This window comes from Chaetodon auriga, chromosome 5 (genome assembly GCF_051107435.1).
Source record: "Chaetodon auriga isolate fChaAug3 chromosome 5, fChaAug3.hap1, whole genome shotgun sequence".
Classification (NCBI taxonomy): Eukaryota; Metazoa; Chordata; class Actinopteri; order Chaetodontiformes; family Chaetodontidae; genus Chaetodon; species Chaetodon auriga.
This window is the reverse complement of record NC_135078.1, coordinates 25776355-25799642: the sequence shown is the minus strand read 5'-3', so window position 1 is coordinate 25799642 and position 23288 is coordinate 25776355. Positions and strand designations below refer to the sequence as shown.

The 23288-nt window shown below is 42.3% G+C and overlaps 1 protein-coding gene across 2 annotated transcripts in view; it reads right to left on the bottom strand.

Annotated features, from left to right (window-relative positions):
* The window catches only part of edil3a (EGF-like repeats and discoidin I-like domains 3a), a 111098-nt gene that overhangs the window by 6102 nt on the left and 81708 nt on the right, over positions 1 to 23288 (bottom strand). For both annotated transcript variants that reach the window (XM_076730253.1, XM_076730254.1), the window contains exon 9: positions 6744 to 6899. In XM_076730253.1, coding sequence (XP_076586368.1) covers positions 6744 to 6899 — 156 coding nt within the window. The remainder of the gene's footprint in view (positions 1 to 6743; positions 6900 to 23288) is intronic.

The window sequence follows — 23288 nt, the reverse complement described above, 5'->3', positions numbered from 1 at the left end:
AAGCTCAAACAAACAGATTTTTCTAACGCGAGCTCAGAGAATGTCGCTTCCTTTTGTTCTCTCATTACACGTCCATCCATTGTCTCGGCTGTATTACACTTAATTCTTTAACGAGCATGCTGCTGTTCATATTTTTTACTGTGCTATATATTTTCTATCATGCAACAGTACAAAGACACTGTATTTCATTATTCATATATCACTTACATGCATTTTCCACTGTGAAACTAAACCACTATTTAATACTATTTCTTATACTTGTTTGTATATGATGTACAGATATACTTTAATTGTTTTGGATCCTTTTTATTGTCTTGTTTTATCTTGTCTTGTGATGATTGTACAGATCTCAATAAGGCTACAGTTAATGGAGGCTGTGCGAAACACCTGGTTTACAGGTGTAAGCGACAGTCTCATGAGAGCACTGTCTATGCAGAGGCAGCTGGACATGTAAGATGTAAATGTCCCCCATCAGTATGTGATGATGTGACGTGACTCCAGCCCTCCGCCTTCTTTTCATAGCATGTTTGTGTGTGTCCATTAATATGACTGCTTTCGTGCAATTCCTTATTCTGACATTCTGAGCGCTTTCATGAGTTGCTCTTGCTGCACACTAAAGCTGAGATCATGTGACAGGTGTACACTTTCATTACTTTCCATATTTCACATGTCTAATACAATCGAGCGCAGGCCACTTTTTCATCCTGCATTCTTTTTCATCATTTTCCTCTTGCAGTGAAACCTATTTTCTCCCCGTCTTTCTCATCTATATTGTAGCACAGGGCTTACGCTGTAGTCAGATAAGGTTTGCATCTGCAGACAAGCAAACAACACTACATCACATGGCATTCTGCTCTCTCACTGCACACGCCAACCGTATCACTGCGCACAAGGAAGTGTGCATCCACTCATGGACGAGAGGCTCGCGCTCGTGACGGAGCGGGATGTGAACGTTAATGGGGTCCCCCTCAGCTGAGCTGTAATGTTAGTTTGCAGTATTGGTTAGCCAACTTATCACCACAAGCTAGCAATGTCAGACTAAGACAGATGCACGCTCCTTCCTGCAGAGTGAGATGGTTGTTTGGTGCAGTTCGGTAGAAAGAAAAAGGTTCCTACATAAAACAGAAGGAGACACTGCTGTTGAGTTTTTCAAATGTATTTGAGTCTCTAGCTCCATTACATTCGAGAGAAGGCAAACATCTCTACAGTCTATGTCTCCAGAACTTGACAACTCACACCAAAACAATCCAGATGGACAAATAGCACAACAGCTAAGAGGAGAACTGTAGGTTTGATTTTGGGGGGAAATGTTAAAGGTTAGGGTTAGTTAACATAAAACAACATGACTGAAGCTCTAACAGGTGCACAGACGTTTTAACAGAGCGGGAAACTTGCAGGGTCTGCAGTGCTGCCAGTTTCCCCTGGTGGCCAACTGTGGTATTGCAAGAAACAAATGCCCAGAAAGCATTGCTCTTACCTGCCCTTAAATGAAAGACAAGTCTGTAACAGTGTTCAAAGAAAAAAACTCATAGTGCTGCACTGGCTCAAAAATAACAGGTGCTATTCAAGGATGACCCTGATGAATTATGATTGAATAAAGGATTTTCATAATGAGAGCCGGAGTGCCTCAGATTCCTTCTGGACTGCCCACCAACACCACAGAGCTCCATTGTTAAAATGCTGGACCATGTTTTTTTTTTTTATTTTTATTTTATTTTCATGGTGACAGGAAACCTTGAGCGGAAGACAATGAGTTATTACTGTGATCACTGAATATTTGTCTCTCAGAGCCAGGACAAACGATTTTGAGGACTTTCCAGCTACCTGACAACTCAGAAACATGACTGTAAACTCACTGTTTGAAAACCTAACCTTAACTCATCTCTAAATTACAGCCGTCTAGAAACTGTAGGTTGTATTAGAGCAGCTTGACTTCTCGTTTCATGGCGCTAAAGTGGCACAAACGGTTGACAGAGCAGCAGCGGTGTGTGCTGGCCCACATCTATTCCTGTCCTGTTCATAGCATTTCCCAGTTGCATACTGCTTACATGTATGAATAATATAATAAACCTAGGTTTAGAAATCCAACATGGACCCCGACATTCTACCTTCATCCTGCGTTGACATGTTCTTTTCACTTTTTATTGTGGTTTAGAAGTGCAACATTTCACATTTGGTAGCAAGAAATGTGTCACTTCCAGGAGTGTTGCCTCACCTGTAATGTGACAACCGGGGCACATGACAGCACAATATAAAAGGCAGGACAGAGAGACCATAAAAGCAGCAGCTGATTGAAATATGACAAGAATCTCACCTAGACTGTCTGGGGAGCTGCACAGTGTCAGAGGCAATGTCTCCAAAATAAACAGTCTGGAACAGGATATGTGAAGATTCACAATAACAGGACAAATAGTGTAATGCTCGGAAGGGGAGAAAAAGAAGGGCTGAGCAAGGTGATGAAAGTATCATCAACAACACATTGGCAAACAACTGAAAGTGTGTAAAATAATTCAGGGGAAGGAGGAAAGTGAGTACAAAACACTGTATGTCATTTTGATTCAGAAGGCAACACAGGCAATTACACGCAGCTACTCTGCTGTAAAGAACGGATGTAATCCATTACTCCCAGCCAAACTCTATGCAAGCTGTATGATGTTTAGCTGTCTCCCCACAGCGTTTTGAACAGTGTTTGCTGCCATAAAAGAAAGGGCAGCAAGTCTATGCGAAGTACAGATATCACAATTCAAAACTACACTTATTTATTCATCTATTTGTTTATGTGCCAAAGGCCACACACATTGTCCTGATGTACGACCTTTCCAAATCTCATCTGAATTGCACCAGTTGTGCAGAAGATGAAATAAGGCTTTTTTCTATCCTGATTAAGTTGATGGAATCTTCAAATTCTTATTTTGTGACCATCCTGTTATATTTCCAACGCAAACTGCCAAAGCTGCCACCGAGCACAGAAGCCAGAACAGCTTCTGAGCTCCTTCTGTGGATTATTGTTACTGAAAATCAGTTATGATTACTGAATTATTAATGGCTAGAAAAGCTCTTGTTTTGTCCTATGAAATGTTCAGCACTGGGTATCCACATTTACTGGCAGAGAGACAGAACCTAGAGAGTGGCTGCTTTAACTGGTGATTTAAGAGCACCACACACAAATTACTGTAACTACATCCAGGTTTTATTAAGCAGAGGAAATAATGGATTTTATTTGCGTCCCAGTACAGCCAAGAGAAAATAAAATACAGATAAAGTAGAGATTAAATGAAGCAGCCGCTGCAGCTGAAGTCCAACCTGTCAGGATGAGCCGCCAGCTGCTGACTGGTGGAGCCCACTGTTGGAGCAGACTGGTAGTATTTCTGCTAGCTGCCAACTGAAATCATCTCACTTCATCGCCCCCCCCAAGTGTAATCATGCTATCCAAGAATGGAGACACAAGCGTATAGAGCACCTTTCTCTGTGTGTTTCTTCAGTCTGACCCAGGAGCCACAACTCTGCTCCCAACTATTGATTTTCCAGGCTGGTTTAGACTTTGGTACGCATTACTAAGGGAGGCCTGGTATGCCTCTAGAGACACAACACTGCCCATACTCCCATACTATTAGTTAAACCTGCTGCACAGGTCGAGGGGGCAGGCCGCTCAGATCTCTTTGCACTCTGGCCTCGTGTTGCTTGAGCCAGCCGAGGTGATACCAGGAAAACTGAACCGCGTCTCCATTGAAAGGTCAAGAGTGGCCTGCCAGCCTAGAAGAGGCATTTACACTCAATCAAACTGAAATGCACAACCACTCCTCTAAGAGGACAGCGGTATGCTATCCAGTTATGTGTTTCTCTCATCCTGAAGCGCATTAAACCTCACAGGCAATATTTTTTAAAGCTGTAGAAAAAGAAAATATGACTGTTAGTGGTTCATCTTAAGACGACTGTATTCTCAGCTATGTCACATTCGGTAACCCTCTGACCTGGAGGGAATTGAAGACTCTAATGGCCAATTAACCCCGTGTCAGCTGAGTGAAACACTATTAAACATAAATCAATTACTTTTGTGCTTGATTGCCCCCCATCAACTGACTGTGTAAATATTGACACCCAGGAAAAGGCAGCGGTGCAGGACCGGGCAGGCTAGTGACCCAGGTGTGGAAACCGTGCGCGTGTGGGAATGCAGCCGAGCCGATACGTATAAGCATGGAATGCATCCCAGTTTAATTATGTTTAAACAATGGACTATGTTGTTACTTGTCTCAGTTACAAGTGCAGCACACAGGTATTTGGGATTTGTGTGTAAAGAAAAGGCACTCGGTGGATTTTGTATAGGGATACTGTTGTGTGTGTGTGTGTGTGTGTGTGTGTGCGCCGCCGTGCCCTGCTTTGACAACATCTGTATTCTGACAGAGCCTCCTCTCTCAATCTAGATCTAACTGCCTGCAGCCTCTGCCACACAGGAGCTGGAGGGGGGAGCTGAGAAGAATACTTACAAGCCTCTACCACTGTGCCCGAACCAGACACCCAGACACACACACACACACACGTACGTTCACAGTAAATCCCTGCCAAGTCAAGCATTGTGGTGTGGCAGGAGGAGCCTCGGGAGTCCAACAGCCAAATGTGTCCTCTAGCATTAATGGCTGCTTCAGCTGACTGAAGGGGGAAAACACCTTGAAGAATCATACATCTGAACAGCCCCTCGGCTCCGTCTAGGGACAAACTGATTGACATTCTCAGAAGCTTTGCTAAACACGCCTGCCCTCTAATACAGAGCACACGTACTCTGATTGACTGCCTATCCTTGGTTTTGCTCTGACTTATACAGCATTAACAACACGGGGAAGGCTACAGATGGTTACAGTAATGGCTTGCATCTGGTTTTAAAGAGATTTCTTAAATCCATTTGCAGTTTGACAAGTTATTTCTGAACATTATATTTAAAAATAAAACCTAAAAAAAAAACGTGATGGGTTCCTGAGGATTGCACATGTACTCTCTCCTTCCCTTTGCTCTCTCAGATGATGTTTGCCAGGCCTTCAGAAGTCATCCAGTGCTCAGTATCAACACTGCTAGAGTGAAGATCACGCTGAGCATGCACTGGCCTGTATCCAAAGATCATCATGGGTGTTGAAATCATAAACTTTTCAAGCAGGCAATCTGCAGAAATGGAAAATATTTCTGGGCATTGGCTGCTACACTGGCTCTGCATCAAGGATAAGGGCATAAATTATCGCCTGTTGACGGAGGAGTATTATTTGCCTTAACAAGGTGCTGTCATATTTTAGCTATGCCATTCTTAGCCACACAAAGAAGAAGCCCTTCTTTAGGAAAACCAAATTCTGAAACATCAGTTGAAGTTACAACAAAACCTCTACAAACTGCTCAGTTTTATGAGAAACCAGACATCATGGCTGACGCTTTATGTGTGCACAGTCTGCAGGGCACTGGCCGCTGTTGAACTATGAAATCATGTGCGATGGCAAATTAAAGACTCAAGGAGTCTAAGCTATTAGAAAACTATCCACAAATGGCAAAATAAACCACTACTACTAGAAGACACACATTTCGTGCGGAAGCAAGAAGCCATTCTCTCTGCATCTGTGTATCTGGAGAAGCACTCCAATTATGTGTGCAAACTTTTCCTCTTGCTCACAAAATATTATGCACAGCAACAAACCTTTCAATTAAGTGGAACAACTTTTACATATTCAAAGAGCTGGGTTTTGTTTCATGACATTTTCAATGCATATTCACTGTTGTTTACTCATGCAAATGTCTTACAGGAGTAACTCTGAGGCATTCTTTGTATGGTCTTAACTACTCTGAAGTTCAGTTCTACACACTGATGAAGATTGCACTTAAAGAGTAGAACAGAAGAGATAATATAGGTTATACTGCTGATATGTATATCAAGATCTCAGTGTACAGACGAAACAGAGTGATTTCAAGCACCTCTGCAGTATTTGCTTTTTTGTGCATGTTTGGGTTCTACTACATTTCGGTCTCTTGATTTTCCATAGTCAACACATTACCAATACACGAATAAACAGACGAGGTAGGGCTTATCTTTCAATAACACAGCCGGAGAGAAAAGTAAACAGCACCTCTCTTGCCACCAGTATCTGAAAGACAAGGGGCTTCAGCTTTAGCTGTAACCCTGCGCCTGCAGCTCTCCTGATATCAGCAGGGAGGCTGCTGCAGCCCTGCACTGTCTCGGCTGTCGTGGGCGATTGGAATGGACGTGTACTCTGTTGAAGGGCCGTAAACAAGATTTTCAGCACAGCGCTGGCCAGGCCAGGTTGACAGCATGCGCTTATCTGATCCCAAAGCAGAGAGAGGCAGTGGGACAGACCAGGCAAGCTGAGGTTGAGCCACAGATAAGAAGATGCTAAAGGGAAGTGGAAAGGAGAAACAGACAGGCCTGGAAATGGACATTTTCACTCTTCATGCTTAAAACTTTTTGGCATTTGTTGCTTTGTATGTTGTCTGCTTCAGGTTTCTGTCTTTCCTGTGCATCTTTCTGTTGTGACGTCTGTTTCTCTGCCCCTTTCCTTCATGGTCTGATATATAATTCAAAACTGCAGCACTCACAGCACCTACAGACATGCATTTATGATTCCACAGCATTTCGTCGGTATGTTTGCTTTGTGTAAATAAAGATTTGTTTTATTGGACTGAAAATGTTTGTCAGTTAAAATCTTGCATGACGTGTTCGACCATGCTTATTATGGGCTGTGAAAAATCCTTACCTTGTCCTTCCCCTGTTTCTCGTCTTGATATACATTCCACCGCTCCCCATCGTTACTGTACGCCACCTTGTAGGAACCAACAAACTGCACATGCCCAAAGTCTTTAGCTCCCTGGGTGATGATACCTGTGACCTTGGTTGGCACAAGCAGGTCCACCTGAAAGAGGGAGGAAACAGAGAGAAAGACAGCAGAATGACATTTTAATTTCTTGACTTGTGACTTGTGAAAAAGTGCCAGAGACTCGTCAGTATCAGAGGATTTACTGTATAAAGACATTTGGTGCAAAAAGTCAGTTTCAATTATTCACAGAATATTGAACAACAAGGCTAAGTCCACAACCTCGCCTCAGCAGAACTGAAACCGCACGGCGCAGCAGCTTCTGAGACCCAGACTGCTCCATTTGGGTTAATTTTTAATAGCTTCTCATTTGTTGCAAACAATTTACAGCGCAGGGTTGCTAGCCTGTAAACACAAACTGTTACTTTTATTGGCATTTTTGGGTTCAATTATGCTTCAGAATTTAGAAAAGTACACAACACTGTTGGGTTGAGATGCAGAACGTCGTTAAGCTGCACCCCAAATACATGACAGCAAGAGTCAGCATCATGGCTCCATCACGCTCACCTCCTTCATGCTTCCTCAGAGAGAATATTGGGCAGTCACATCTAAAACAGGTCAAGAATTTTTCTAAGGGAGATCTTTCCACTTTGTTAATTACGTCAAATGAATAATGTATGTGAACAATCTAAAGTGGAAGTTAAGAGGAAGGCCTTGCCTACTAACATTGGAAACGCAGTGCAGTGCAAAAATACAGCGCACACTGTAACAGAACATCAATCAGAGTCAATCAATCCTGCTTATCTTTCATAAGCAGAAAGCAGCTGTGTGTATTCTACTGTGCAGAAATGCTTTCACATCTCTATGGCACATTCAGCTATTGTTTGTTCAAACATTAATACTTCTAAATATCAAAAATATGATAAATGATGGGTTTGAATTTTCCATCACTTCCCATGTGAGTCAGGTTCTTTAAAAGGTATGCTGTTTATGTCAAAAGATGTAAATAATTGATAGCACCGCCGTATGCATCTTCAATTCTTAAAATGCTAATAGTCTAAATGTCACTGTAAAGCTGTCTCGCTTATCTCATACATCTACGAGGCATCAATTCGCAGTCAATACCAGATGAAAAACAGGGCGCGACTTGGCATTTCGCTGTCACATGGGAAGATAGTGGCAAAATTTAGACGCCCAAGGAGAGCAAGAGAGAGAAACATGCAGCATGTGGATTTATTTCCTCTGCTGAATATACACAACATTGAGACAACCATACATCACGCTAATTGGCCTGGTCATGGGCCAACGTATACTTTGTCACACCGCTCCGACAAAGCAAAATAACGCCCTGCATAGATTAAACAAATCAGCAGACAAACCGAAGTAATGCTGGCACAGTTTCATTCCACCTCCTGGTGTTGACACATTGCAGAACACCACTGTGCATCTCAGCACATCACACCACACTTTTATTGCCCACAATATGTTACAAACCCTGAAACACTTTTTTTTTTTTCTTTTGTCTGAGCAGTGATGTGAGTGAGCTCACTCAGAGGTCTCATCTCTCTCAAGGTTTCAACACTCCTCTTTCCTCCCAGCTACTCTAAGATTGAGGAGTGCTCCCTGGGTACTGGAGGGGCCCTCTTAAATGCAGACCGCCTGCTGTGCACATACTGTAAAGGCATGGGCCTGACACACATGTAGACAAAGCCGTGCCTCAGCGGCTACAAAGCCAACTCTTGTCTTTCTAACAGGCATCCAAGTGGATGAACTCCCAGTTATCCATTTGCGAGATGTTAAGCTAATGAAAGTAGGACAAAAGCCACTGAAGTTTGCGTGCTGGCATAATTTCACTCTGAACAATGCAGTGGTTACAGGTATGCAATTATGCAGATGCGCGCAGTACGTATGCATGCTTCATTTGTTGTGAATACACTATTCATGACGTTCCTCCCTCAGCCTCTGCTTCCATTTTGCCATAAAGAAGTGTTCATTTCTGTTTCTGACTGTGGCTGCAGAGTGGAATATTTACCTGTGATGTATATGAACAACAGCTCTGTTATAATGACACTAATGGCAGAACAACCCTCTGGATAAAGGTGGCTAGAAAGAAAGAAACAGTGGCATGGGCTACTTGGCTGATTTAGTGGGGCATGACACCTTACATTGTGAGGCTTTGATTATGCTCCGGCTGCAGAACATTGAGGTAATCTCGTTCTACCCATGCAGTCAAGTCTGCCACCAAAACAAAGGCAGGCTTGAAGGGGAACCTGTAATTGCTGTCACAGGTAGCGGTCAAAAAATACAAGCGCCCCCAGCGACGCCGGCTCTCAGCACTTTGATGGCCCAAACTGAATTAGGGAGCGAGATAAGCTTGTTAAATTAAGGCCTCTCCTCCAGCCTCCACCCTCTGTTCTTTCTTCCATCACAGTCTCAACCCCATTCTCCCCTCCATGAGCTGTTAACCCCGACGTACTAGGAGTGTGTTAAGTCTTTGTAGCAATCTCGTATTCTCGTGGCATCGATGTTCCAAAGAAATAAAACCCGAGAATCAATTTGAGGATTTTGCTTGCTGTGTCTGAGATTAAAAAATAAAAATCATGTCGGTCTAGTATAAGCTTTCAGTTTTCTCTCCCGTGCAGTTAAACATCGAAAAAGGAGACAGGGTCAATTACTTATTTGTAGTTCTCTTTGATGGCAGCATGCAAAGGGGCAACATTCGTGCACTTCTGCCAGACAAACACTCATCTCCTCGGCTCATTAAGACGAGAGTTGGTGTGTAAATCTCGAGTCCCTATTTGAAGTGGCTTTGCCAATGCAGGATAAAGAGATGAATGCAGTAAGAGGCAGCCTTATAAGGATCCCAATGAGGCCAAGTTTCCTTTTTTATGAATACAGTATATGCATACGTTGCATCCTGCTGACATTCTCCCTCCAGCTGTGCTAATTTAACTACGGGTTGAAGACTCATTTGATCTTCAAAGCCTGCAGGAAATATGTGTGTCTCTCTCTGTGCGTGTGCTGCATACTTTGTATATATTCTCCTAGGTCACAGTGCAGAATTCAGAAATGTGTGTCAGAGCCACGAGGAGGACATTGCTATGACCCATCGACCTCACAACAGGACAGCTATCATTAAAGCGTAAAGCCGTGGCGAGAGCTCGAAATCATTTTCTTTATCATACACTGAAACACCACAACATGCTGAACCTCGTGTTCTTTTAATTAAATAAAATGCCCCAAAATATCACCGTAACACAGCCTTTATCATGCTGAATGTAACAGAGTGAGGTCTGGTCAAAGCTCCTGAGAACAACAGAAAGTCTGCATTAAAAACTGGGGGTGTGGCGTTTGTGTGTAAAGCATCACATTTGTATGTATGTCTTTAAATCCTGGTCCTCTGGGCCCTGTGCACGGTTGGTTTTCGATGCTTCAGACAGAACAATTCTATCTCCTGATGACCAGGATGGAAACTACCAGTGTAGGACAAAGAGCATGATGGATCATGCTACAGACAAAAAGACGCACTGTGCAAGCTATACATGTAACCTTATGACACCAAAACCCAAATGAATATCACACACTATCACTGTCACTGGTTGACATGGAGGGAAAAGTGTGTGTTCTGGGTGACCGGACTGATTTCAGGTGCCATGTGCACGAACTTTTCCACGAGATGAACATAGCATTGCACGCCACGTGCCAAAGAAGGCTACTCTCTCATGCTGAAACCCCACTATCTTCAGAAAAGCCCCTTAAGCCGAAAAGCAAACCTAACTGACTAAAAAACGAGGGATGAGGCTGAAGGCAGACAATTTCCAGGCGGATGGCTGACTGAGTACAGCACCTCTCTACTGAGTGCAAAGAAAAGCCTGTTTGTGTCGTGACACCTTTCTGAGTTTAAAAATGTTCCGCTTTACACAGAGGTGAGCAGGCTGAGCCAATTCTATGAGATGAACCAGGAGTCTCACTGGCCTTCAGATGCTGTTATGTGACACATATGGCTTTTTCTGTGTGAAAGTACATTGTTTCAGTGCCTTGAAAGTGACCTGAGCGGAAAGGAGCAGATATAAAATAGGGTACGCCGTTGTTAAAGCCCTACTCATCTGCCCAGAGAAATTGAACTGAAACTCGTATTCATTAATTTTGTTTGTTTTATTAATTACTGTAGAAAACAAACAGCCTGTAGCCCTTCATAGACTTATTCTGTTGGACAAAGAAACCCAGATAATTTATTAAAATGTAAAGTCGAGGGTGCCGATGGTAAATAGCTGCAGGTCAAAACGAAAGAAAGAGTAAAAAGTTTCATAAGAGCAAACAGCTTGCTGATGGCCAGATTGAATATCTTGAGAAGGTATACCTTTACACCTCTGGGCAGAGTGTTTGGTAACACCTACATAAGAAACTGTTTACGGATGAAAATCTAAAAATTAACCCACATGTCCCACCGGACAAATAACAAATTAAAAGCACTGCTCATGGACAGCAAAGAAAGCAGAGGTGTATGACTTAACAACTAACAAGGTTTCTGTGAGGGCCTCAGGTTACAAGTTAATTACAATAAATGAGTTGATGCCTTGTTTGGAATTGGGTAACTTAAAGGACCAGTGTGTGGGATTAAGTGCCATCTAGTGGTGAGACTGCAGACTGCAACCACATGAATACACCTCGCCTCACCTTCTCCTACAGTGGCTGCATAAAGTGAAAGACAGTGTTTATTTGTGCTTTCTGGGCTACTGTAGAAACATGGTGCTACAACATGGTTGAGTGTACGGAAGCATATACAGAGAATATAGATATAAAGAACTCTTTTTAAGGTAACAAAAACACAATGATTCTTATGTTAAGGCAATTATACACTAATGATAACATACTTATATTCCATTTCCGCCAATAGATCCCCTTAAATCCTTCACACTGGTCCTTTAATTTCTGGAGAATATGATTGGCTGACTATCAGTCACATGCTGTAGGTACCGCCGATTTTCTCACTTACTAGTTTAAGTAAAAACAACCAAAACTTGACTAACTGTCAGGACGTATGCATCTTTTTTTTTTTTTTACGTGCAGCCACACTGTTTGGAACTGGGTTGATGTTACACTTTTGTTTACGTTCTCTGAGGAGGTGGTCTCACCCTCCATCACTACATCATGACTCATTCCCTCTTGCTCTTTCTTAGGGATGCACGCACCCCCACAGTCAAACTATTAATCAACTCCATTTTCTCCATTCTTTTGTTGTTTCCTCTTCTAGTATTGTGTGATTTATCCCTCTTTGTGCTTCTCTGACTATCTGTCTCTCTCAGTGGGTTGCCATGTTGTGCAGGACTTTACATCAAAGCCTCCAAGTTAACAGCCTCAGTTGCACAAATTTCAGCACAGCTCTTACACATACTGTACCTGCTATGGATTCACAGCACACACACACAGAGTGAATCTCCTTCCTGACCCCTTTTGTGACCAGTGTTTCCACATGGGGTGGTGGGATGTCAGAGTGTATAAATGCCCGCTGAGTGCTCACACAGAGAAAGTAAGGTGTGCAGGCAGTCTGGAGAGTGACTCAGTCGCCTTGGAGCATAGACGATGGTAAAGGCAATGTCATAGGGAGAAAATCCCCTCATGGCTGCATCATATTGTCTCTGGCTGGTCAGCGTGGCACTGAGCACGTTCAGCATTAACTTCGACATTTTCTCTTTTTTGAAATTCGACTTGTGTATAGCATCTTTTTTGAAAGTGCTAAATGTGGACTATGAATGCACTCTGCTGAAAGAAACATCTCCATGAGGAATGAGCTGTCCTGACATGAGGATAGATGTCTTTGTTGCAGCACGGGATGACTTGTTTTGGCAGTACATTAAGAGAGTCAGCTGGTTGGCTGGTCAAGGCACATCTTACAGCCAAAATGCTCGGGATATAAATATGGGGAAGGCACTATGCAGTGACTCACAGGCAATTGCAAAATGGTGGCAAGCGCACACATCTATAAGCCAAACAGTTTTACATGGCACGGACGTTGCTATGCATTGAACATCCTCCCCCTTCCTCCTCTTCACTCTAGTCTTCATGCCAGCACACTTGCATCTTCACAGTGTGCGTAATATGCTTAAACACACAATGAATAACACCTGCATGGAGATAACCCTCAGCAATCTACAAAGACCAGAATGAATCTCCTTTTCAAAAACAGGATGCTCACAGTGCAGTCAAACATTTTTCGCCATGGTAGCGACATGGCTCCAGGCCACTACTTTGGTCAAGAAATTTGCCCAGAGGATGAATCCTGTTGCTTTTTGGGATCCCTTAATTTCTGATCAGGCATCATGATTATGCGGATCATAATTTTCATTTATCCATTGACATATTTCAAGATCTGTCGGATGGAATGGAACATTTCGTGCAGACATTCATGGCACCGTCAGAAAGATTTGAAATATCTTTGGTGATGGAAGTGTTTAAACAAATGTCATTACTATCAGCCTCAGGTGTAATTAAGCATTAAGCAAGTAATTCAGTAATTAGCAAAACATTAAACTAAGATAGAGAACATGGCAAACATCACACTTGTTAGCCATCAACATGCTAGTATTGTTACTGTGAGCATGAGGAAGACAGCGTTTCCTTCAAAGCACCACTTTGTCTAAGTATGGCGGGAAACATGTGACTATCCTTTGAGCTTCCTGCTTTCAAAACGGAGGTTTTGTCATATGTTTTTTGGGGGGAGCTTAACACATGCGTCTTGTTTCTGCCCACTGTGAAGAACTGGGAGAAGCACGGGTGGAGAATAGGTGGTGTTATGTACAACTAGAAATGCTAATGTTTTTGATAAAGTCTGTGTAGAAAAGTGACCCTCTCCTTGCAACACAAACACCTGCATGGTCAGCTTTTTGTTTTGTAGACATCTCTGCCTCCATCTATAATTTAACACAGTAACTTAAGTGCTTTAAAATAGAAAGTGCACATTTAGACCATTAAAGTATTATTTAATCCCCACTCTTCCCTCTGAAACAAAGGCAGCCTTTCATCAAAGCCAGTGCATTAAAGCACAAACATTCCTACCTGGAATCCTAACAGGCCACTCAGAGCACACAGCCATAAAACAGATGGAACCTTAGTTAGCATATCAATTCTGAATGGTTGCATGAACCAATGAAGGGAATTGTCCATGGCAGGAAGGAACAGGAAGGAAACCAACCATGGTGGTCTGGATCATTTAGAGCTATTAAAGCAAAGAGAACAGCTTTTGTAGAACTAGAGAGCTGCACGCCGTGTCAGCATGAGTGAAGTGAGGAACTCAGATCTATATGCGTAAAAAATGGCTAGTAAGGGACTTGTGGGATTTCACACTCTGTTTAATGTTCACTGTGACTAAACATGTGATGGACACTTACTGATAAAATCTAAAGTAGTCTGTCTTCCTGTGTGAGCTTGTCTGAAATCACATCTGTAATTCGTGCCGGAGGGAAAAAAAACTGCTTTCTGTTGGAATATTAGGGAAGCGTAAAATGTGAAATGATTTAATGATCGAAAGTATGGTGTTCTGACTCTCACAATGACGGCACAGGGTTTCAAAGGTCCTACAAAATAGGTGAGTTAAAAATAAAGTCATTTACGACTCAGGCTGCTGCACTCACAGCTCATCATACCTCCCTCCCCTCTCCTGCCTCTCGCATGGTATATGAAATATTCATATCAAATTCTCACACATGTGCGCGCATACACACAAACACTCTCTGCACAAAAAATACGCTGTGCTTCACACGCAATAAAAAGGAAACCGTGACATTACAAAATAGATAACATTTATGGACATAAAAGGTCCTCTCAATGTGACACTGGAATTAATCAATAGGCAGTTTTCTGGAGAACCATAGCTTCACTGTGGACAACTCTGAATTAATCATAATACCGTACTAAACAGCATGTAGCTCTGCTGCTGAAGTGCAGTCCACGCTCTCCTGAGTGCGTAACATAAAGATGTCCGATTTAAATGTAGAGAAAGGAGTGGAGGACACCCTGCTTGTCAAGAGACGGCTCAGAGATGGTCTGAAACCATAAGATACACATGCAGAACACACTGGATCCAATCTCTGCTGCACTGATTTAAGCTCTGGTGCCTTCACTTCTGACAATTCCTGCAGATCCCACGATTACAGCCGGCAGTGCTCCAGACTCATGAATCACTCATCCCGAGATAAAACAGATAAATGCATCCTACGTTGGCTGCGAGGGAGTGAGAGGGACAGAGGTAGAGAGAGGGAGAGGGAGACGAGCATCAGGATGTGGTGTTGAAGGGGAAAATGGCTTCCTTGGATAATGAAAACAAAGGAGCAATATTACACAGGTTGCATGCAGACCTGTATATTAAAGGATGTAGTTGGGGGGAGGGGGCACTAAAAACCACCCAATTGAATCAGGGAAGCAGATGGGTTTACCCTCCCTTCCGTAACTTCATTTGGAAGCTAATTCAATCAGCATACTAGCTGCAGGGAAATTGAATAAAACAGAGCAAGAACGAGTCGTATTGGACAAGACTAAAATGAGACTCCGACGATCGCGCCTGAATTTACATCAGGCATGTTTTCAAATGAGCGCAGATTCTTTCTAAGCTTCTTCTTGAATTCTTGGATAATGGTCTCAAGATTACTGAATTAGCAAAAGCAACAGGAAACGCTTTTAAACCGACATACTGTATTTATGTCTCTGCAGTCTTGTAATGTGAAAGAGTCTCTAACTGGGTAGCCGGCAGTAAGATATCCAGTATCAGACGGGTCCCATCTGACATGCTTCTCCATAGAAGTCTGATAATGACCCATGAAAGTCCCCCCCAAGATAATCTTCCGTATTCAACAAACCTGCCAAGTCTTATAATCATGTACACACTGTACACGACTACATGGCGCAAATTTGATCTCGCCTTTCTGAAACCGGGCTGGCACATCAGCCAAAGCAAGTGCTGGCTGAGAAATCTGCACTCATGGTTACATCTGTCGTCCTGGCTTCTAGGCTTTGTATCAGTGGGTAGTGTCATTGCTCAGATCCCCAGATCCACAAAATAACAAAGCAAAACAACAAAAGAAGACACGATGCAAGTAATACATTAAAGTTGTTATTACTTTTACTGATGAACTGTTGGAAATGTGTGAAACCTACCAGTGTTATGTTAGATAATTAATATCATCATGTTAACTCCTGTGAAAGTTGAGTCAGGGTGAGATTTACATGCACAAAAGTGTAGATGCAGCCAGAGCTTGGATTGGACTGGATTGAAAAGTCTGCTCAAACCAGTCATCATACATTTTGTCCTTTTTTTCAGCACCACAGCTGTGGCTAAATGGTTGTGTGCTTCTCACTGATTGCAACAGAAACCACCTGGAGACGTTGTCCCTCTTACATTCTGTTTCTTTAATTAGTTCAGCAAGAAAACTTGGCTGCAGGCGCTGCTCCTATTGATTCAGTTTTGTGTGTAGGGTAGTAGGACAAATAATGATAAAAAGCTGAGCAGTTGGTAGAATAAAGGCTGTATCTAATGTGACTAGAACTTTGAATAGTCAGCTCTGCAGGGACAAGTGCCTTTATCTAGTTTCGACCAGATCAATATGGTATGACTAATAAAAATGCTGGATTTAAGGGGATAGCCTCTGCATACCGCCTTACAATTCATGTTAGTAAGGACTGTGTTTTCTACTGGGGCGGGGGATCAAGCTTGAAGCATGCAGAAGATGGCTCACCCTTGAAAGTTCCCAATAAATTTTTACTGTTTTCCCATGCAAGTAATTTCTACAAAGCACCAGCCTCTTGTTCTTGGAATAAAGACATGATCATTGCTTTTCCAGATGATCAAAATCCCTCTTAAATCCTTTCATGCTACAATGCTTTTACTCTCTCTGTGCAGCTTTTCTGTTTTTAGACAGGACACGCTTCATCTTTGCTGCATAAACACTCAAGAAGAGATGAGAGTTTCAATGGGACAAATTAAAGCCATTCTCTTCTGTGGATGGATGAAACAAACACCAAGCTAATTCTATTGATTAAAAGAAATAGAGTTTGTTGTCAGCAGCGCTGTATTTGAGGTAGCGATTTGATTAGGAAGCTGTGCTCGGCAAAATTGGTGTAATGGTAATACCCGGTTTGATTACAACAAATGCATGCTCACAGGCACTGAGCGGGAATCAATCTTGCATTACGTCTACTTATTGTTCCTTCTAGCCTCTGCTCCACATGGGAAAATGCTCTATGCCAAGTGTCAACATGCATTGATGCTTTAGGAACCATTGGCAAACAGGTAATCTACTTCTGCAGTATACTGTATTAATTTATCTAATTGTAATTGTCAAGGACATTCTGAATTACACGACACAATAAAATCTACTTTGCAGTGCAGCACTTTTAGGACAATTAAAACCAACTGCAGAAAATGATGAAAAGCATTTGAAACATAAAGAGGCACCTGACTGATGCTGAAACTGATTTTAGCTGTCAGTTATTTCTATGACAAACCCATATTACATATTACCATGTTTTTGAGCCTAGACCTCATTTTATGGTCACGTCAGGGTTAGAACACTCTTTAGGACATCAGACTCTTATTTTCAGTCAGAATTATTCCAATAACTTTGATTTCAATGTTCGGATACATCTAAATGATGAAATGTACATCATTTATTATGTAGGGTCTGTGTAACTAAATGGTTGAAGCTCTGTGGTTTGCTCCACCACAGAAATGCAACATTCATTTGATTTGGCTTATTATTGTTTCTTTGGAAACAGTAAAAGCTAGAGTTTGAAGTGAAATCCATTAAACACTGCTCTTTGTATTTCACTTAATATTACTGTCTGCAAAATAAAAACTCCTAAGTGTGCCTCTGCCTCTCTACCCGTCCCTGTCGTCTTATTAGTCCCGTACGCTTGTGGCTGACCAACAGAGGGACTCACTGATGTCCCTTCATGCATTCAGTGCCTCACCTGTCAATACCATTCATTACTGTTACACTGTCTGTCCTTGTCTATATCTACAGCTATTTACGCTGCAGTAGTTTAGCCTGCGAGATGACCCGATGCTCGCCCGTACAAGATCAGTCAACCCAGATCAACTGTTGGGTCGCATCTATCTAAAGTGCTGCACCGTACCCATCCTGAACACGCAGACTCTGACATGCAGCCTGCTGGCAACCTCCTTTGGTATCACCAGAGCCAGCCCCCCTTGGTGCTGGTACACTTTGGGTGTTTTACTTATAGAACTTTGGACCATGAATTAAGTATATCTACTTGACTTATTGGAATTCAAGTGGAAGCCAGTGCCTTGGATGAACAATGTTAAAGGACTTTCACATCTCTCTCTTGGTTAAAAGACATTAATCGTTTGAAATTTGCTAATCTTCTGCTGTCTTCATCAACTTGAGCGATCCCACAAACCTTTGTAGTATTCTTTGAGTGTGCAAATCTGTTCTTTTGACAAGCACTGTGTGACCACTTGTGGCCGTGAACAACCACGCCATTCTGCCAAGTACTATTCCTCAGAGACTGTACTCTTTTACCAGGCCCAAAATGATTCCCATGGAGAAACAGATTGAGAAGGCTCTAGCTGCAGAGTAGAAACGTCCTTTTGAAGCTTGGCTTTTGCATGCCTATCATCTCATGTTCATTCATGAAGGCAATGAGAGGAAGACGGCAGTTGAACCACACAGTACTTGATGACGCCATGTCTTACCGTCCTGCTGCATTCAACGAACACAACAACGTGGTTCTTCATGTGATATTCTAATGCTTCATCTTTGTGTATCCTTTCCAGACGATGCTAAACATGTCTCCAGGTCCCTCAATGGAGGAGAATCATTTCTTTGTCAAATCTAAAAACTCTGAATTCAGTCTCTCAAACCACCCCCTTGCTGTCTGGTAGCCAGCACAGTACAGATGGACTTCACCAAAGACAGGGAACAAATGGCCGCAACCCAGTTCTGTCATACAGCTGTAATGATATCTGAGGACTGCCAACTTCTACCACCAAAAGCTGCACTTTTGTGGCAGTGCCATTTATTCTTCTTACACTCAATTCTCATTATTCATCTGGACTTCTGAGGCCAATACAGTGTGTCTGTGGAGCTCAAGCAAACTTTCATCATGGCACCTGCTGTATATTGATCCACCCTGACCATCATGGCAGCCATTCAGTTCAGTGTGAGGGTAACTCCATTTCCTCAATAATCAGAAACTCAGTTCCTTTGCATGCCTCTCCAACCAGCTGTCACCAGCAGAAATAAACTGATATTGGCAATCAAGGCATGCATGCAGCTAAACTGGTGCTAGAGTAAAGACTGGCAGGGGCACTCAGCAGGCTTGATACTACTGTGTCTCCCCTGTCTGGGTTTATAGTCCACCACTGTGCTTTCCCCTTGGTCCCATGTGTTCCAGCAGAGAGACAATTTTCCCCATGTGCATGCAGTGCTGGTGCTGTCACCGTTTACCTCCTCAGCATCTGCCTATGCAAACCTCCACTCCACGATAGTCATTTTCCTAATTGATATGTGTGCTCTGCTCTGCATAAGTGAATCGACATTTGCTCAAGTTTCCAGGATCCTGTGATTTTACTGCTCTGCCTTCAATCAAAAAAACTGACAAACTCTAATCCTGCCTGCAGCTGTGTGTTTTCTTTTGGGTCCAAGAGTGATTCAAGTTAAATGCTGACAACAATATTTGGATAAATTTGACTAATACAATGTAAACATAGATATTTGTTAACAGGAAAATGGTTATTATGTAATTACTGCAGGGTTGCTAGTAGAAGCCTAATGTGGAGACCATCAACAGCATCATCCCTGTCTCTGATTACATGGATGCAGAAGTAAAAGTGCATGTATAAATATCATATGGAGGCCTTTGGTCTGTTACCTGAGCAGGTGCACGAATTACTTGTTTGCAAAAAAGGATATCATACCACAGCTCAAACTGAATTACCTTATGAGAGTAGGGGTGCACTAATGTGTGACAATGGTTGTATGATTAATTTCGCATTAGCACCAACATACCATTTGCATTGGGGCTACTGTAGTTCTCTCAAAGTTTTCACACACAAGTTGGAGCTCACTCTGCATCATCAGAGGCAGAGGTGATTATCAGGGTGCCACAGCCACACACCACACATATTTATCACTTTAAGGAGATAATTGGGTGTGAAAACCTTGGAGACAGGGGATAACAAATGAACCACCAGAACAAAATTACTTTCATAGCTTGTTTTGTAACCTTTGCAGGCAACAAATAAATTTAACGAGTTGTCAGTGAAGTGATGCATTTTGTACCATCAATGAGTGCTGATAGTTAAGACGTTTGTATGTTACATGAGGGGACATTGTTTACAGAAATCCCACAGTGCTCATAATATGTACATGATATGGTCATATACTCGGAAGGGTGCAGAATTATTGAGGCTATTTTATTGGACTGAGTTATTTTGCATGTGTGATCATGTAACTGTGTTTATGCCTCTACAACACACACAGCTGGCTGTGGTCATGTTATACAGCGAGCGACTGGCAACTCCTGGTTGGAACTGTGGATATTGTGAAAGGCATTATCCAAAAGTGGAGTTAGATAGCAGTGCAGTTACCGGAGTCCTCTTTCCAAATATATTAGCTGCAGCTATGTGGAACATATCTGATAGTATTAAAAACCTTTCTGTTTGCTCCACTTGTGAACCACTCCACCACTAACATACACTATATCATACCTACAGAGTACAGTGGTGGCTGTATGCTGTGCTTAATTTGCTTGTTGGGATGCTGTGTGACAGATAAAGAGAATTTCCTGATATGAGGGAAAACAACAGCAAAGTATATTTAATGTGAAGTGTTTTAAGTGATAAATCTCTTCTGTAGTGAAGTGCCTGCACAGCAGTAGCTTAAGGCTCACTGGAACCTGCCGCTGCGCTGCAGCTAAACTAAAGGGTTAGCATTTAGTTTAATCTTGTGTACAAAGCTTAAAGATGGCACCCGACCAAAGCGGACTCAAAGACCATTTCTTATTTCTGCTGCTTTGCCACAGGGATTTGTAAGCTCATAAGGATGAAGAAAACATGCTTAAATTCTTCAGGAGAGTGCTACTCGAAACCTGTAATCATTTCAACCTACTTTGAATAATAAGACTTGTCAACCAGCCAATGTCCAGTTCATACCCAACTTTTAACCTGATGTCTTTGCATGTGGAAGGATTACAAGTCTTTCACTGCTGAATGGATCAGTGAATATATAACAACACCAACTGTACAACAAACATGCTGAGACATTTTCCCTTTATTTCAGGATCAACTTTACATATTACAAAATTAAAAGTACACAATACTTCTGATGTTCTCAAACTTGGTGTCAGATCCGTGTTAAACGCATTGAAAATAAAACTAAGAATTTGTTTTTAGATATTTCACTAAATGGCCTCAAAGATTACATGTCAGTGTACCAGCCCGGTCCATCCGTGATGCTAATGTGTATGTCAAAGTATAGAAAAACGACCTGATGAGAAAGAGGAAAATGGTGAATCCAGGCGTGTCTAAGTGGAGCTCTTGTCCTCTGCAACTCAGGAAACAACATAAAACTTACTCAGAGTTTTACCTTCCTTCACTTCCTGCCAGTGGAGAAAGCACCTGGAACATGTTGAGTGGTACCCACAACAAGAGATGCGCCTCAGAATTCAACACCATGCAAAGTGAATCCTTGCTAAGTAGTTTGTTGACTGCAATACCATTAAGAGATACGAGATGAATAGACACAATCACTCCATTCCAACCTTGTGTCTTTGTCTGAGGGATGTTTACCGTAATCCACCCAAAAAAAACCCCTCCACAGTCTTGGAACAGTACTTAAGAAAATTTGCAGTGTACGTGTTGCATTAAGAGGGACACTGTGAAATTGAAAAGTAGCTACTGTCTCTCTGGCAATTTCTCTTTGCTATGTGGACATGTTAATGTGCATAATTAACTAATCAGCTTATGCCAGCTGGAACACTTGGCAGCACAGGCTGACAGCTTCAGCTCCTCTCTTGAAAACATCTTGAAAGATTCTGGTTCTCCCTGTGTAATTTTATCTACTGCCAGGCCAGAATAACTTTAGCTTGGACAGTCCCCAAACATGCCCAGTTCTTGGTGTTTGTGTTTGGATTTGACAGTGTTTTTGTGCCACAAAATTTGCATTCTTAAGTATTAAGTCTGCTGAAAACTACGTATGTTCTGAACTTGTTAATCAAATTATTACATTCAAATGATCCATCGCATGTTTGAGTTGTGTATTTCTATCTTTGACATGACCACTAATTGGATCAGTGTGTCAGTTCAATCCTTTTTCTCAAATGATGAAAAATAATGTACTGTCAATGTCTTGTTAAATTGAATCTGAGAACCATTACCTCCGTTCTCTACATCTAATCCATCTTTAGTATTAGGAGCAGAGGGCAGCCACTGTGCACCACTCAGGGACTAACTCCAGTTCTAAGCCAGTGCCTTTGTCAAGTCACTGACAGGAGAATTAACCTAACATACATGTTTTTGATAGTGGGGAAAACTGCAGGAAACCCGCAAAAACATGGAGAGAGCACTACCACAGAGTCCCCAGCTGGGATTCGAACCCAGGACCAGTGAAAACATATTAACAGCTTGGATGTCTTGTATATTGTTCAAATGCTGGAACTGTGATATGATAAGTAAGCACTGAGAGTAATGTGACGGCTCATGGCTCCACTGTTTTCCTTTGAAATGGGATCTTGTCCGGTGCTGTGCATCAAGAACTCCAGTCTGACGTTCGGTTTCTGGAAAGAGATTCTCGCTGCTTCCACTGCGCACCACAGCATTTGTCTTGATTAATAGGAATACTTAATTTGCCATTAGGCCTGATTAATTCCATTAATCCGTGAGGTTTGAAGTCATTCCGTAATGTCACTGAGAATCAATTATTTGCCATGGTGACCAGTATAAAGCAGACACTGACTGAGTTCAACAAATGCATATGGGATGATCACTTAATGTAAAAAAATGGGTCAGTTTCAACAGCTGTATCAGTATACATGTGATAGTATAGTATATGACTCTTAATGTCTACTTTTCAAAAGCTAGACATTGTATATGCCTGTGCGCAGAAATGGTCCTTGGCAGTGGAAGCCATTGATTTTCTCACTGCGTCTGTATAGCATCTCCCCTTTACTGCCTGCACAGCATGTAATATGAGACCACAAGTTTTCCTTTACCCACAGCAATCAATTTTGCTTAGCCGAGCTCCCTGGTCTGGATGGGGCCCGCCTAAGTACCTGCCTCCTCTGCCACACAGCCCCGCATACCCTCACCCTCAGCCAAAAGCTTTCAGCGTAATAAAAAACAGATCTGACTCAAGACACGACCAATCTAATAACGGCCAGACAAGTCGGTGTGACTACAGAGCGCTAACTGTGTCACTGCTAGGGAGGTGGTATGCATGGAGCGACTGCAGCAGAAAGGCCGAGATATCAAAGAAA